Here is a 16,175-nt window from a genome sequence, read left to right on the forward strand (position 1 = left end):
CTATTCCTTAAAAGTATTAAAGTTCTTTATCTAGATATCTACTTTGTCTAGGGCCTTGCCTGCGTTATATTATTATATAAAGGGTTTAATCTATTTAAATGCTGCGCTACGCATATAACTACTAATAAGCACAACCCTTTTAATCTCTTTAACGCGCTTACCTTAGAACAAGAAGAACAAGTTCTATTGCATAAGCTAATTGTTAAGCTTGTTACGTTTACTATAGTAGAGATTAGGTTTGTTAACTATAATGTTACCTATGCAGGTAGCACTATTGTTAGTTATATCTATATTATTAGATGTTAAGCTAGGGGTAGCTTAGTTTCCTAAGGTAGTAGATATCTTAGAGGTGTTTAAAATATTAAGGTTATACTTTAAGCAAAGCTTATAAGCACTATTTAATTAGTTCTTAGGGATAAATACTATTAGGGAAACTAAAGGGGTCTTGCACTAAGGAGTATAGATATAATCTATCTGTCTTAAGGGCAAGGGGTAATAATAAGTAGTATAGAGTAGACTGTCTAGCTTAAAGGTTAGGTTAAGATCTAATATTATAGATTAATACTTAGGTTAAATACAAACTATAAGGGTTATGTTCCTACTAACTATATACTTAAGAGAGTATAGTGTTCTATACTTGTTCTATTATTCTATTGTTGTGCTAAACTAGAACGGCTTAGAACATTGTAGGATTCCTTGGAACAGCACGTGACTTGTTCTATAGTGGCGTTCTGCTAAGACTTTAGAACAGAAGGGGTCACGTTGTTATTAGTCCTTGAATGCTGACCTTCTTAAAGACCTTTGGGTTGTCCCCGAGTGTCATTAATCCTTCTATCTCTTATCTTCCGCCGTGCCCCTTCCTAGGTTCGTAACATTAGTTAGTACTATACTCTATACTATACTATATAAGTAATGCGTTAAGATGTTATAATAGTAGGAAACCTTATCCTAAGAGTCTTGCTATAAATATTAATATACTGCTCTACTTCTAAAGGTAGATCTCTATATCTTATGCTCTTAAATATTCTTTAGTCCTTTACTGCCTAGTCTAGCTATCTCTAGCTAAAGTTAAAGCAAGCTGTTTACGCATACAGCTATTAAGATAACAGAAGAAAGCTATAATAGACAGACTAGGTTTTTAAGTTATTAGATAAGAGTTTCCGCGCAAGGAATGCATATACCGCTAGTGCTAATCTGCCGCAAAGAAGGAACAGCAGAAGCAACGCGCTGGCACGTTAGGACTATCGTTGAAGCCGCAGGTTGATATTCGTAACAAACTGCCATTAACATTGTCTGCGATGCAGTAGGCATTAGTGGTTATAATTAGAATAGAAGATAAGAACAGAGTAGATTATAGAGTAAAGGTAACTAATAAAGTATATAACTTGCAAAGGAAGCTAGAGCATTTAGACTTGATGTTTTAAGAGGACGCATAAGCGCCAACTTTAGGAAGCACACTCGCTCTCTTTGCGTGCGTTCTCTCTACCTCCAACTTGATCCTCACTTCAGGAAAGGTTTAACTAGCTCTAACAATTTCTCCTATAACATGCGTTCTTTCTTCTTGTCATAGGCCCATGCCGCGTACCTGGGCTTATACTCTTCTGGCTTATCCTTGGCTGGCTTCGAAATCTGACAGTCTTTAAGATATCTCCCACCCTGACCTTGCAAAGCCTTCGCGGCGGCTGCCCAGACTGTGGTAGCCGCACCCTGCTCTGGACTCTTTATTACATTGGCTATATTAGGGTCTTGTCCCTACTGCGCAAGCGTCTCATCCGGCAAGAACTTCATAAGTCCGGTACCGATCAATCTGGGATGAACAGACCACGCATGGACACCCTGATCGCCGTACCGACGTTCAATTTCGGTGGCAGTGTATAAGTTGGCGGTCTTGCTTTGACTGTAAGCTATCCACGGGTTGTAATCTCCATCAAAGTTGAGGTTGTCAAAGTTGATCCCTCCGTGTCGGTGTGCGGACGACGATAGAATTACAACGCGTGAGTTGAAGTTTGCAGAACTAGACTTCAGCAGGGTGGGAAGAAGAAGCTGTATCAACAAGAAGTGTGCGAGGTGATTGGTGCCGAACTGAACCTCGAAACCGTCAACAGTCCGGCCCTCTGGAGTGGCCATGACACCAGCATTGGCAATGAGAACGTTGAGACCTGGAGACTTCGTCAAGAAGTCATCGGCGCAACGACGAACACTGGCTAGCGAGTTGAGATCGAGTTCCAAGAGGTGAACACGATCGTTGTTCAAGAGGCTACCGAGAGCTGACTTCGCTTTGGCGAGATCCCTAGCAGTCAGGTACAGGGTGGCACCAGTATCAGCGAGAGCTTTTGCGGTTTCGATGCCAATCCCAGAGGAGCATCCAGTGATCAAAATCGTCTTGTCGGACCACTGGCCATGAAGCTGGTTGTCTTTAATGATCTGGAGCGCGGTAGGGCGGGCGTCACCAGGGCCTTTAGGAGCCTGGTGAACTGATTCGTACTGTGTGGCCATTTTGATTGCTGCTGAAACTTCCGTGGTATAGAAAATGGATGTTCTGCCTCTTGTGCTTGGTCGAAGAAACGGAGACCTGGTGCAGAAGATGGCTCACTCTTGCTTTATGCCGAAACTCTTTCGTAACCACTCTTTCGTAACCGGACACTTGGTGCGACTTTGGTCCGTCATTCGACACTTTCCAGCGAGGCTCCTCTTTCCCTGCCTGATCTTGATCTCATCATCCATGCTAACACGTTTCTATCAGTCACAAGGGTGAACCTTCTAGCAAGCCAGCGGTACGCCCGGAAAAGCGTTGATTTGTCAGTTGAACCTGGAAGTGCGTCGTGTCAACTTCTCGCGTGCGGACTCGATCCCCGCGCTCGGATTCGTCCATCATCGAGCACTGACAGTGATGAGGTGCATTGCTTCAAGTCGACTCATTACTGATCTAACCCCTTTAGGCAAGTTGATTCGCCAAGACAATCCTAAGAAGCAAAACTGCACTCCTTAGCAGTTCGTGTCAGCACCTTCCACGATAAGCGGCATCTTACTGATCCTGATCAGCGGCACTTTCTTGTGACGAAGCTATGCAGAGTGGAGGTGCTTGTTCTTGACCGCCACGCGGCATCTCTTGTCAAGTCTTCTCGATTTCGTCGTTGCTCGCGCATGTAGCGGGCCTCTTGGCTTTTGTGTTTCTGCGGTCTTTGCGAACTTTGGTATCAGATTATGCTTGTTCCAATCTGCCAGGGCTATAAGGGTGCCTTCCGAGACATAGGATGAACAAGCACGCACTTGCGAAGGCCTTACCAACGACTGTTGCAGTCACCAATCATCAGTTATGCTTTGGCTAAGAGGTGGATTCGGTCGCTACATGACTTGTGATATTTGGCACTGGCTCAATTCGAACATTTGACTTGAAGATTGCGGCGGCACGACATGATATCTCAACGACAAAACTTCAGTGCAGTGATGGTGAGAGCTGAGAACATTGTTCGAACAGTAGTACACCGACTGGATCAGAAGGGAAATGGGGAATGCCTAGAACAAGGTATCGAATTATTATATAATTGTAGGACAACATGGTCTCATCAGGGTTTGAAGGGCTGCCAGTTGCTCGAATTATGTGCGTATACAAAGCACATCGAAATTGCAATGACTCAATACTGGGTGCGCTTTGCTACCCACGTTAAGCAAAGGCCACAGAGAGCCGACCAATGCAAATAGAAACTCGACGTGCCAGTTGTGACTCGCGGTCTTCTTCAACCTAGTGTAGACTCCCTGGTATCTTGGCTAAGCATCTTCAGTGGTCTTCTCGCACCTATCTTGCCTGTAGACAGAGAGGCGGACTGTCATTTGGAGTAGCCCATTGCAGCCAAATTTCAATCTAACGATCATCAGAGTGGACTGGAACCGACTCAATTTACCTCGCCTACTCTATTCTGCATGCTCTTTGCCAGCTGCTAGACTGATAGCCATCCGTGCCATATCGTTCACAGAAGTAATTCAACCCCTTCAAGTTCTCAGGGCAACTCTGAAATGCTTGCTTTACACAGCGAAGTGCGCTTTTGCGCAACTACATCCGGGCTTGCGAGATAAAGCATCAGGGCGGAAGGTGGCGATAGAAGAGCACGTGCGGTTGGCGAGGGAATGTGATCATCAACCTCAGGTCTGCGCCTCGATAGGATCGAAGTTTATGACTCTCATTGAACAAACTCGTTTCCAATTTGCAGAAGGCAGGGCCATCTCGTCATAAATCATTGCGAAAGGTAGGGACACAGAGCGACCAACCAGAACTAAGGTCGCCGAGGGCATTGAGCTTCTCACCTCTGGGCATCATGACTGCGGGACCAAGATTGGTGTCGTTGCGGCGAGGTACTCCCTGATCATGCTCTAGACAGGAACTCGCAAGACCGGAAGACTCGCAAGTGCAGTTTCATCTGAATCCGTTGTTTCGACCTCCTGACCAGTTGACGCTTGCAAATCAGTCGCAAAATGCCAATCTAGATGCTCGAGCACTTTCGACTCGTTGATTCTCTCGTGACACTGCGGACAATCGTAGCTACCCTCCAGGTGGCCTGCATCAGGCAGATCGATCTTCCTTTGCTTTTTCGGATGATCCGTGTCTCCACTCGTACGGGCAAGCAGGAGAGCAGTTTGGCGCTTCTGGCCTGTAGTCTCTCTCGAGAAGAAGGAAGTGATGCGTTCGTTCCGGACAACAAGGTCGTAGAATCCAGATATGCTCATGGACAAGCTAGCGCAAGGCCAGGTAAGGCCTTCGTCAGAGATTTCGCGAAGTAAGTCCTTTGCCCAGGTGAATAGGGCAGTCTCATCTATCACGTCAGCCGCCGGAATGATGGTTTGTTTCGACCGTGTAGGGCCAAAGCGGCCTTTGATGTGATGATGCACAGCTACAACTGTCGGCCGACGTGGATAGTCTGCATGCAGCTCATTCAAGCGACCCATGAGATCTGCAGCGAAGATTCGGATCCACTTCAGAGCTTGCTCGAAGCCAATCACGTTTGGGACAAAGGTTTTTGCAGAAAGCATGGACTGAACTGCAATTCGTGATTTGACAGCACTGGTTTCGTACCCTCGAATCGCATCATGGACCCAGAGACCGTTTTTGTTCCCAAGTGCAGCCTGCAACTTCTGGAGCGGAATCTGCAACAGATCCACAACACGATCCGAACCAAAAGTCTCCTTGATCTCGCCCCCCAGCTTTCGTCCCAAGCCACGAATCTCGGTGAACTTTTGGGAAGACAGGAATTCGCTTGCCGCTCGGTGCAGGAGAACGGTTTGCTGATTCGGCTTCCTCCATCCAGCGGCCAACTTCGCCAGCATCTTGTTGCAGCCCACACCTGCTGAGCACGTCAAGTGGAATTGCTCGAGGACTTCTGCTCGGAGTCGGCGGACGATGCCCGCCCCAATGCTGAGGGCCACATCGTCCCAATCGGGTCTGGTCGTCGTTGCGGTCTTGGCTGTGACAACATGATCTTCTTCCCAGCTCAAAGGCTCATCTAGATCGGGAAGAGGAAGTCTTAAGTCTGGGTCAATCGCTTCTTCTGCAAGATGTGGGAACTGCTGGAGCAGAGTCCGATGGACGTGAGCAGACAGGTCAAGGAAGACTTCGTCGATGCTAGCCTTCTCTACCCTTTGGAGAGGTTCCGGTGGCAACCGGCTTCGGATGAACTCGAAGCACTGTCGTGAACGCATCCGATAAGGGTCCAATGCGGCTTTGTCTTGCGACATGTGTTCCGCAAAGTCCGACCGGTAGGCCCACGTCCTCTCGTCTTCCCTCCAAGTTGCGACGTGCTGCAGAACAATTCCAGGACATATCCTGCGCGCTTCTTCAACTGAAGCGCCTCTTCGTAGCCCGGACTCGCGAGCCGGGTAATTGAGTGCGATGATTGCGTTCCATTGTTGGACGGCTAGGGGGACAGATGGCGAAAGACCGAGACGGACCATCTCGCACTGAGCGTAGAAGGCATCGAAATCGATCAGAGCTATAACCCGGAGCTGGGACGTACATGAAGAACGACCGAGAAGGCTCAGGTCGCGAAAGGTGTATTTCGAATCGTTCATTGTTGTCTACCGTGCTTACACTCTCTGTTCAGTGAAGGTCACAACGAGGCATGGAACGGAGGTAGATGGACGCGAGGCCGGACAAATGTGGGTCAGATAGCCATGCTTCAGAACGACGTGAAGCCGTGCACGCATCAGTGGTTCTCTTGCAGCTATTGATGACCGGCGCCCGAGCACACCGAGCTAGAGCGTTTCTGGCAGAAGTGGTCCGACCCACGTGTCTAGCGCAGGACAAAATCGCCGTAGATGCGAACGCCTGGATCTCTGTCGTCATGGCGAAATGGACACGATCGGGGGACGATAAATTACCGCGAGCGTGTAGAGCCCGCGCTAAATCTTTCCTTGTCCAGAGCAAGTTCTTGGTCCTGGTTTGTTTCAGTGAACGCTCCCACGAGTCCAGAGCTACGACACCTGCTAGAGGTCCACCTCCACTTGCATCGAGTGCGCAGAGCTACCATGGCACGATCGACAAGAGCGGCCGCGCGGGCGGCGCAACAGACAATGAGCAATCTTAACAAGAGAAGCGTTTCTCTATCCGCGTCTACCGATGAAGAATTCACCAAGCGTGTCAAGCGTATCGAACGCTTACCCATGAATCAAAAGGCATCGAAGAATGATACGAGTACAAAGAACAGCACAGCAGCGAATGTGGAGAGCAGCATCGAGCCAGGAGACGACACGGCGGGGAGCGACACAACCTCCAAGTCCGTGACCAAGGGCCAGCTCCAAGTCGACAAGAAGTGGAAGTCCTGGTCAGCCAATGCGGCGTCGACACCGTATCCCGACTTTGGCCACCCCACCAACCGCGAATGCCAGCTGGCATACGACATCCTCTACAAATTGCACAACGATGCTGTAAATGCCGAGTTTGAAGACACAAATACGCCGGAGACGATCCCCTTTGTGCTGGACGCCCTGATTGTTGCAGTCCTAAGCTAGGCGACGAGCTGGTCAAACGCAAAGCGTGCCATGGACAGTATGAAGCAGACGTACGGGTCCGTATTTGCCTATGACAAAATCTACGCCAGTGGAACAGAGAAGCTGCAAGAGACCATCCGATGCGGCGGGCTTCACATTAGAAAGACCAAGATCATCATGACCATCCTTGAAGAAGTGAAACGCCGTTACGGACGCTGGGATCTTGACCACCTCCTGGATGCAAGCGACGAGGACGCGATGAAAGAGCTGATCAGTTACAAGTACATCGGTCCAAAGTCGGCCTTCGTTGTCATGGGTTGGTGTTTGAAACGCAATCGATTTACGGTGGACACACACGTGTACCGTATCGCTGGTCTGTGGGGTTGGAGACCAAAGGAAGCCTCACGTGAGAAGACGCAATCGCATCTGGATGCAGTAATACCTGCCGAGTTGAAGTTTAAGTTACACTTCTTTCTGATACAGCATGGAAGAACCTGTTCTGCCTGTCGTGGCGGAAGCAAAGAGCGGCACGGATGTGAAGTGCAAGAGGAGGTGAGGAGAACCCTTAGCCAGGAAGGCTTAGCTCCTGCTTGACCAAAGCTTCATTAATGGGGGCGTTGAGCAGGTGGCACTCCGGATCTTTCACAGCTGTACAATCATTCTCTCTTCTTTGGAAACTCGTTCGCCGTCTGTCCTCCGTAGATGCAACGTCAGAGCACAAATACCATCTCCGTTAAATTTGCTGGAGTGTTGATGATTGTTTTTCCTATAACTCTGTGAACTGCGTATTGTACACGTTCTACCGACCCATCTTGGATTTGTTTGGATCACAAGCCTCACTCATGGTAGCAGGCGCGATCATGATGGCTTCTAAATTCACGCCCCTCTGGAGATCAGACCCTTCCTGTGCGGAAGTCGGATCTCTGCCTGGGAGCTTGGCCTGTATTCAACATGCGCCGTGAGCTTTTTAATTAGAAAATCGATCGTTGATCGTAGTGACCAGAATGAGGATCTTTGACGACGTTAGGTGCCCGTTCAACTTGAACACTGTGTATTCTCCACAGCCATTGGACGCATGTGATCTCGGAGGGTGGCATTCTGAAGGTGGGGTGATCGCCCAAGATTCATTACCGAGGGTTTATCACCGAGGGTTCATCACCAAGGGTTCATCACCGAGGGTTCACCGCCGAGGGTTCACCCTCGAGGCGTATAATCACCGCAACCTGAAGCTTCCGGCAATATGGATGTGGCACATCCTTCTGGTCGGTAGGTAATCAGCGACATCTCGTGGTAGCAGCTGTTGAAGCTAGCCTCATAGCCTTACCATCTCAGGTTGATGTGATTCGCTGGGTTGGCGTTTATAACAGGGTATCATGGAGCTCACGCACGGCGGTAAGGCCTAGCTAGGAAATGGATACAGTCGTTGAAGTTACATTGATTATTGTCCTGCATGAGTGCGCATTTGTCGTTCAGCACATAAAGCGATGGCACGCACATTTGAACCACCTTGACCACCTGGATCAGTCTCTAATCTTAGAAATATTGGAGACTTTGGCAAAGTTGACCCGACCTGACACGATAGAAGAATCGAAGATCGTACAACGCTCTCTTGTTGTCGACAACCAAGTGAGGGGTACATTGACGAAACGACTGACCATCGAGAGACTGCTCTGAGGTTTGATCAAAACCAAGAAAGCGCTCAGTATGCCTTTTGAGTGTTGATCTCTATACACACAGCGCTACTGACTATGTTGTACTCGACAACGGAAAGTTTCGAATGGTCTTGTCTAGGCCCTGACGAGGTTAGGTGAGGAGATTGAGGCTGGAATGTCTACCTTCTTTTGATCGCTAGCGACAAGGATGCGTTGAGCTGAGGGCTGCTTCTGTTGAAATTGGCTGGCGATAGAGAGTGCACACTCCTATGGGCCACATCGTTGATTTGGAATGTCGAGGGCCGACAGTAGTAGGTCAGTCTCGAAAAACCTCGTCATGACTGTACGCGTCGATCCCCGTGTACTTCCCATCCAGCAAGGACATACACGCCTCATTTGCCACAGCGGAAAAGAAGGACGGTGGTGACGCAACGCCCGCAAGGAGAGAAAGTTTTAGCTCACAGCGTGAGCCCGATTCACGACTTCGTCCTCAATGTTAGACCCTTATGGCAAGGAGAAAAGCAGCGAGAATGCGTGGCCAATAGAGAGCGATGGCGACTAGTCGCTGTTGTTACAAACTGGATCTAAGCTATTAGGAATGCCGAGGTTTTCTTGATGCTGTCAACGTGTACGAAGAACGTGATTCCAGTAAATTCATTCGAATCCGGCATTTGCACGGTAAAGAACGGTCTAAGCTCTTTATCACTTTAAAGCCGCACTATCTATTCTCTATCATAACACTTTAAGGCCTAGGGCCTAATCTACCCTAGGTTAAATTTTGTGTTCTAATTTTGTAAACCCTTCTCTCCCCCCCCTAGATTTTAAGACAAATTTTGCTAAGTATACTAGCAGCAGCTAATATTACTAAGTAACTAATATTACTAAGTAACTAATATTATAGAGTAACTAATATTATAGAGCAATAGTAATAATACTAATACTATAATAATTAAGCACTACTTAGGTAGCTATTTAGTAGTATTAAATATATTTATATTAATATATTATAGTTATCTACTAACTAAGTCTATTATACTATAGGTCTACTAAACACCTAGAACCTTATACCTAGCAACCTTAGACATTAAAAATTATTATAACTAAGTGCTGCCTTTTAAGCTTAATATATATAAAGTAGATACCTTTCCCTTTACCTCTTATATAAGTAGTAACCTAAGCTACTCTATATATACCTTATTTACTAGCTAATTATACTTAGGCCTAACTACTCTACCTATAGTAATCCTATTATAAATAATTTAAATTTACTAGTTTATACTTACTCTCTTCTATATAGTAAGAATAGGTATATAAGCCTATACTACCTTCTAACTAAACTAGACTAGGCCTAGTAACTTTTTTAGAGTTAAGGTAACTATTCTATAGAAATATTTAGTAGCTTAAGAAAGGTAGTTAATATTATATAACGTGAGTGCATAGCGAGTGGACTAGCTAGGCGAGTAGACCGCCCTAACAAGCTATTAGGCACTCTGCAAGCAATTGCGCAACACTATAAGGCTTTACTATAGCTAATAGTAGCAAATATTAATTATTAACTTCTACTGCATCTTTCTCACACGTGCGCAAGTTGTGCCCTGCCTTACTATAGCGCCTGCAGTGCCTTTTGTGCTGCTTGCCTGCACCTATTTAAGCTCTACCCTTAAGAGTTTCCCCCTTAAGCTGCGCCTTAACGTTGCGTTAGGCTATTAAATCCTCTGCCTGTTCCTTTAAGAGGTCTCTACCCTTCTAAATCTACTTTCTTTTGCGCAATTTGCGCTTAGAAGCAGCCCTGTTTAACGCTTCAAGCTATAGCACTTAGGCGGCTAGTAATGTCTATAAATGCAGTATTATTGCAGTGCCTTTTTATAGCTAATCTATTATCTTAACTATAGGAGAAGGTAACAATCCTTAGTGCCTCTAAATACAATCGCGAAGCAATATTAATTAAGCCTCTATCTTATTAGCGTTAGTAGGTGTCTTAGGGTTCTATTAGGGCTCCCTTATAAGAGGTGGTGTTAGCATGCAACGCTTTATATTAAGCTTTAATAGCACTACTAATAGATTATTAGGCACTAAGCTAGTTGCTTTAAAGCTTAATATAATAATTGCCTTTAAAAATGCCTTATTAAACACCTTCCTAAGGGTCGCAATAAAGGCTTTTTTATTAATCTAGCTAATATAGTCTAGCGCTAAGACTCTAATCTCTTTGCTGTACGCCTACTTTAGGGGGGCAAAACAACCTATATTAAGTAGCTATAGGATATAAGATAAGTATAGAGGCATATATAGGGTAATAATCTTGCTCTCTATACAAAGATTTTAGAAAGTAAGCAACTTGTAGCTCTTATAGCCGTTGATTATTAGCAGCACGTGGCTACCTACCCTCTAGCCCTAAATCTGCTTAACAAAGTGCCTTAACTAGGCTACTCTAATATTGTTAGTAGTCTAGCTGTTATTACTAACCCTAATGCGCTATTAGGGCTTTAAATCAGGGTACCAGGACGCGTCGTGGTTCTTTGCTTTGAAGATAAGGTAGGGCGTAATTGCCTAGCCCATCGCGTTAACTGCAGCAATTAAAGTTACCTACTCACGGTCTCCCTGCTAGACCCTAATAGGTTGAGTACGTCTCTTAGATGCAGTAACTACTCTAACGCAATTTCTAACGCTTATAGTAAAGCCAGTCTTGTTAAAGTTATAGGTATCTTTGTCCTAGATGCTATACTTAGCCTTAACATTCTATACTAGGTCAAACTAGGGCCTAATAACCCCTAGGTTGCTGCAGAGAACTCTCTGGCGATCCCTCTGTCGAGTTAATCGTGATTAGAGTCTAGGCTCGCGTTTAACAAAGTTTAAAGCCTATTAGGGGCCAATAGGCTCTATATTGCGTGCAGCGCGCAATTAATTAGCTATATCTTTAACGCAATAGAGCGTTAGGGCAAGTCCTTACTTATTAAGCCTTCTTATATACTGCACAAGCGCCTTCTCTTCTATCTTATTAAGGGCTAATAATTTAGGCTAGGTATTGCGTGTTGACTGCCTCCTAGCGCGTCGCTAAAGGAGGGTTGTTTTTGACACCTAGTAGACAACAGCAGCACGTTGCACGCTTAGTTCTTGGGGTTTCTTGATTGCTTAGAGTGCAAGCTTAATCCTATCTTCTTTTAAGAGCGATTTAAGGTTATGTAGCTAATCTATTGAGGTTTAAAGGTTAGAGGGCCTAATAGCTTGTTAGGGCGGTCCACTCGCCTAGCTAGTCTACTCGCTATGCACTCACGTTATTATATATAGTAATAGCTTATTAATATATTCTTATCTAGTACTACCTAGATTAAAGCTATAAGGCTATAAAGTTAGTATATAAATAGTACAAGCACTAGATTAATATATATTACTAGTATAGTAAGGGTAATAGTATATACACTATTAGAGTTAGCTATAACTAAGTAATATTTATATATTATTTTAGGTTAAATATTTAACTACTTATAGGGTAATAAGCCGGCCCGGGGCCTAATCCACCCCAGGTCGAATTTTGTGTTCCGATTTCGTGAACCCCCCCCCCCCCCCCCCCCTAGATTTTGAGACGAATTTTGCCAAGTACACTAGCGGCAGCTAATATTGCTGAGCAACCAATATCGCCGAGCGACTGATATTGCAGAGCGACAGTAACAATACCAACACCACAACAATCAAGCACCACTCAGGCAGCTATTTGGCAGCTTTAAACACGTTCACATTGACACATTACAGTTATCTACCAACCAAGTCCATCACACTGCAGGTCCACCAAACGCCTAGAACCTCATGCCTGGCAACCTTAGACATCGAAAATCGTCGCAACCGAGCGCTGCCTTTCAAGCTCAATATACACGCCTTTCCCTCCACCTCTCATACGAGCAGCAACCTGAGCCACTCCACGCATGCCTTGTTCACCAGCCGATCATACTTAGGCCTGACTGCCCCGCCTGTGGTAATCCTGTCGCGAATAATTCGAATTTGCCAGTTTACACTCACTCTCTCCTGTGTAGTGAGAGCAGGTGTGCAAGCCCATACCACCTCCCAACCAAACCAGACTAGGCCTAGCAACTCGTTTAAGGTCAAGGTGACTATTCCATGGGAATGTTTGGTGGCTTGAGAAAGGTGGTCAATGCCGCATATTGCGCGTAGCGACGGCTCGTTGATGTGTCCTGGTGTGTCTAATACCACCTAGATTAAAGGCATGAGGCTGCGAAGTTGGTATGTGAACAGCACTGGCACTGGATCGATGTGTGTTGCTGGTGCAGCAAGGGTGATGGTGTACATGCCGTTGGAGTCGGCCATGAGCGACATTTGTGCGTTGTTCTGGGTTGAATATTCGACCACTTGGAGGGTAATGAGTATGATGAGTCCGATGGGGATGATGGGGATGATGGGGATGATGGGGATGATGGGGATGATGGGGATGATGGGGATGATGGGGATGATGGGGATGATTGAGATGGGACTGCAGCTGCGAACAGTGCTCTTATTGTGAACGGCATGGAACACGACTGGTTCATGGTCTGCTCCTACCATGGGAACTGCTCGGAGTCACAGGTCTTCCATGGTATTGCGGTTTGAATATGGTTCAGGGACTCGAAAATTTTCAAACTCCCACAGGGCCACCCAATATATCAAACCCATGGTTGTAGACAGCTGCACTCGCGATTATTAAGTCAATTCTTCGCAGTCATACGCACAATATGGCTCGCGCAATACGTCGCGTCCCTGAAGCTCTTGGAACCGCACGTGATTCACAATGCATCCTCAGAATATACTTTGCTGCAACAAGTACGTAACGACGTTTGTGCCACAGGCAGAGGGCTTTAGCCTGTTTTGTAAGATTTTTCGCGATATACCCCTGTTTTTCGTGCTTTATCAATAAAATCATAAAATCATAGGGTAATAAGTATAATAAGTCTAATAGAGATAATAAGAATAATTAAGATAGGACTATAGCTATAAATAGTAGTAGCTCTTATTATAAATAGTATAGAATATAACTAGTTTATAGTCTACTCCTACTATAGAAACTACTTAGAGTTATAGGTCTTCTATAGTATTATAGTTTAAATATAGTTTAGAGACTTAAAAATTTTTAAACTCCTATAGGGCTACCTAATATACTAAACCTATAGTTATAGATAGCTGCACTTATAATTATTAAATTAATTCTTTATAGTTATATATATAATATAGCTTATGCAATATATTGCGTCCCTAAAGCTCTTAGAACTATATATAATTTATAATACATAAGTGTTAGTATTCTTAAAATATACTTTGCTATAATAAGTATATAATAATGTTTGTGCTATAGGTAGAGGGCTTTAGCCTATTTTGTGAGATTTTTTGCTATCTACCCCTGTTTTTTGTGCTTTATTAATAAAATTATAAAATCAAAATTATAACACTTTGAAAAGAACAAGAACAAACAAGAAAGGGCCAGATTAAACGAGACGCACCCAGAGCAAACGTGACAGAAGCAGAGCAAAAGTAGCAGAAACATACAAAACGCAGCAGAACCAGAACACACACAGCTTAGACAGCCAGAATCCAGCGCATTGAGCCCAAATGCGCGACAGAAGCCGTCCACTCATGGTCAAACTAGCGGACGAGCAGCATTTGCCGTGACAGGAGGCAGGAGGCCCATACTGACCATCTCCTGGACCGATTCAAAGGCAGCTTCGAGCGTGTCGACAAAGCCTGTCCAGCCCTGCAGCCGGGCCTTGTTCATGCTGACGGTGAGTGAGATTGAGAAGTAGATGTCGAGGAGCTGAAAGTTTTCCTTAACAACATCTTCTTCAAAGGGGTTGTTCGTGATGGCACCTCCGGAAGATTCCATGATCTCTTCCCAGGCATTTTTGTTGCACTCTTCTTTCGCCCAATCCAGCATCTTGAAGCTGGAGCCAGTGACTAGGGGTGGGCCGTACCCAAGAGGACAATCTTTCCCTCCCTTGAGCTCAGCGTTTGAGAACTTCGACAGATCTTCCGGAGGACCAACCGCACCTTTCTCGTTACCGTACCAACGCGCTAGCTCGGCTAGGAATCGCTCGTATGTCATTGAGTTGGAGTCAATCGAATTGTAGGCCTGGTTCTTGCACTCATCGCGCAACGCAGCCCATTCGCTCAGATAGCCAGTTAAGCGGGCTGTCGACATCGGGGTCGGGCCTTGCCACGTTTTCCAGTCTCCAGGGAAGTACAAGGGCTCTTTTTTGTGTGCCTGGACCGCGGAGTAGACACAGAAGAGATACAATCCGCTCATCTGTGCCTTAACGGCTGAACCTATCACTCCAAAGGGACGGATCACATTCCAGGACGTCTGTGGGTGTCGCTTGCAGTATTCCAAGAGACTGTCTTCTTGTGGGTAGTAGAAGTTGGGGCTGAGTTGTCGTGGCTGAGGGTCGGACTCGACGCAGGGCTGGGGTCCTCGACCAAGTTGAATCCCGTAGTTCTTCCCTCCAGTCTGTAGGAGTATTCTCTTCGGTGTAACATCTGCGATTTCGAGGGCTTCCAGAAACGAAGACAGCAATTTAGTGTTCAGTGCCTCCAGCTTCTCAACATTCGACCACACAGCCTCATTGTCTTTGGTCTTTGGCTGCATGTAGGCGTAGAAAAACACGTATAGATTGGGCTCTCGAACTGAACTCAGTGATTTCGCTATATCCTTAGAGTCGCTCGAGAAGTCGACGGGAAGGTGCTGTAGGCGTGATTGTTGCTCAGTTGACAGCAAGTCAGTAAGACCTTTGCTTGGAGGGCTTCGGGACATCGCGTAGATTTTCGTCCATCCGACTGGAGAATCGAGCAAGCTACGAATGGTGTTCCATCCTGAGATCCCAGTGGCACCAGGAACGATTGCCGTTAGACCTGCAGTGGCAGGATAGGTTGGCAGATTGCGATACACTCCGGACTGTCGAACAGTGAAGCTGTCGTTGCTTTGAGGGACCATGGTGATTCGTGTAAGAATGTTCAGCTGAATTATTGGTATGAAACGTGCGAGGTCGAGAATTTGCTGTGATGGTGTTTGATTTGAGTGACCTGGTGCTTTTATAGAGAAGTCCTAAATTTCTCTGCGCGCAAGGCGATCTGATCGTAGTGCCGATACTCTAGGCATCAGGTATCTGTGCTCGATCAGGGACCAAAAGGAGCATTTTTTTCCAAATAGACCGCGGATTTTGGGGCATAATTTATGTGGATCCATACCGTCATGAACTGCTAGGTCCATCAAAAGTCCGGTGGGACTTACATAAGTAGGTCGTGCTTGGCGTGGAGCTGTTTCAAGACCAGTAACTTCGAGTGCTGTTCACAACGGTCGGCGCACCTATACGTTTCGCGCAACTGCAGCTGTGGGTGCTGGATCCTGTTCAAGTGCTCCCTGTGAACACGATGTTGTGTGTCACCGTGGATGGCAAACTGCCTGGACTGGGTACTTCGCAAACAGCTTCCCCACTCCGAGTCTGAATCTGTTTCTCTAGGCTGTGGTTGTGCAGATGCTGTGGCTTGATAGGGTGACACGGAAGCATCTCTTAC

General features: G+C 46.1%; 5 protein-coding genes across 5 annotated transcripts; 1 reads left to right on the plus strand and 4 right to left on the minus strand.

Annotated features, from left to right (window-relative positions):
• Nucleotides 1-1,409: 1,409 nt before the first annotated feature.
• Nucleotides 1,410-2,653, minus strand: C7974DRAFT_453441 (uncharacterized protein). The gene is made up of 2 exons (XM_046145867.1): nt 1,757-2,653; nt 1,410-1,717 (listed from the first exon to the last, which is right to left on the minus strand). The coding sequence occupies exons 1-2, from the start codon at nt 2,494-2,496 to the stop codon at nt 1,540-1,542; spliced, it is 918 nt and encodes a 305-aa protein (XP_045996732.1). The 5' UTR covers nt 2,497-2,653; the 3' UTR covers nt 1,410-1,539.
• Nucleotides 2,654-4,333: 1,680 nt separating this feature from the next.
• On the minus strand, nt 4,334-5,699 carry C7974DRAFT_393542 (uncharacterized protein). The gene has a single exon (XM_046141786.1). The coding sequence runs from the start codon at nt 5,689-5,691 to the stop codon at nt 4,369-4,371; it is 1,323 nt and encodes a 440-aa protein (XP_045996733.1). The 5' UTR covers nt 5,692-5,699; the 3' UTR covers nt 4,334-4,368.
• A 646-nt stretch (nt 5,700-6,345) lies between these two features.
• On the plus strand, nt 6,346-7,572 carry C7974DRAFT_471872 (base excision DNA repair protein; the record flags this gene model as incomplete). Its single annotated transcript, XM_046146523.1, has 2 exons — nt 6,346-6,915; nt 7,000-7,572. Exons 1-2 carry the CDS (start codon nt 6,517-6,519, stop codon nt 7,570-7,572), a joined length of 972 nt encoding a protein of 323 aa, XP_045996734.1. The 5' UTR covers nt 6,346-6,516.
• A 5,261-nt stretch (nt 7,573-12,833) lies between these two features.
• C7974DRAFT_453466 (uncharacterized protein) lies at nt 12,834-13,318 on the minus strand (the record flags this gene model as incomplete). The annotated part of the gene is made up of 1 exon (XM_046145868.1): nt 12,834-13,318. Exon 1 carries the CDS (start codon nt 13,179-13,181, stop codon nt 12,834-12,836), a length of 348 nt encoding a protein of 115 aa, XP_045996735.1. The 5' UTR covers nt 13,182-13,318.
• An 826-nt stretch (nt 13,319-14,144) lies between these two features.
• Nucleotides 14,145-15,685, minus strand: C7974DRAFT_358526 (uncharacterized protein). Its single transcript, XM_046139643.1, has one exon. It carries the CDS (start codon nt 15,592-15,594, stop codon nt 14,248-14,250), a length of 1,347 nt encoding a protein of 448 aa, XP_045996736.1. The 5' UTR covers nt 15,595-15,685; the 3' UTR covers nt 14,145-14,247.
• Between the last annotated feature and the right edge of the window lie 490 nt (nt 15,686-16,175).

This window comes from Boeremia exigua (genome assembly GCF_020726555.1).
Source record: "Boeremia exigua strain MPI-SDFR-AT-0100 chromosome Unknown C7974scaffold_6, whole genome shotgun sequence".
Lineage (NCBI taxonomy): Eukaryota > Fungi > Ascomycota > Dothideomycetes > Pleosporales > Didymellaceae > Boeremia > Boeremia exigua.

Excerpts from the sequence above, each read along its gene's own strand:
- C7974DRAFT_358526 (XM_046139643.1), bottom strand. The coding sequence starts at position 15,594 with ATGGTCCCTCAAAGCAACGACAGCTTCACTGTTCGACAGTCCGGAGTG.
- C7974DRAFT_453441 (XM_046145867.1), bottom strand. The coding sequence starts at position 2,496 with ATGGCCACACAGTACGAATCAGTTCACCAGGCTCCTAAAGGCCCTGGT. Across the intron at positions 1,718-1,756 it reads CCGGATGAGACGCTTGCGCA|TCCAGAGCAGGGTGCGGCTA; the intron begins GTAGGGACAAGA and ends TGTAATAAAGAG.
- C7974DRAFT_393542 (XM_046141786.1), bottom strand. The coding sequence starts at position 5,691 with ATGCGTTCACGACAGTGCTTCGAGTTCATCCGAAGCCGGTTGCCACCG.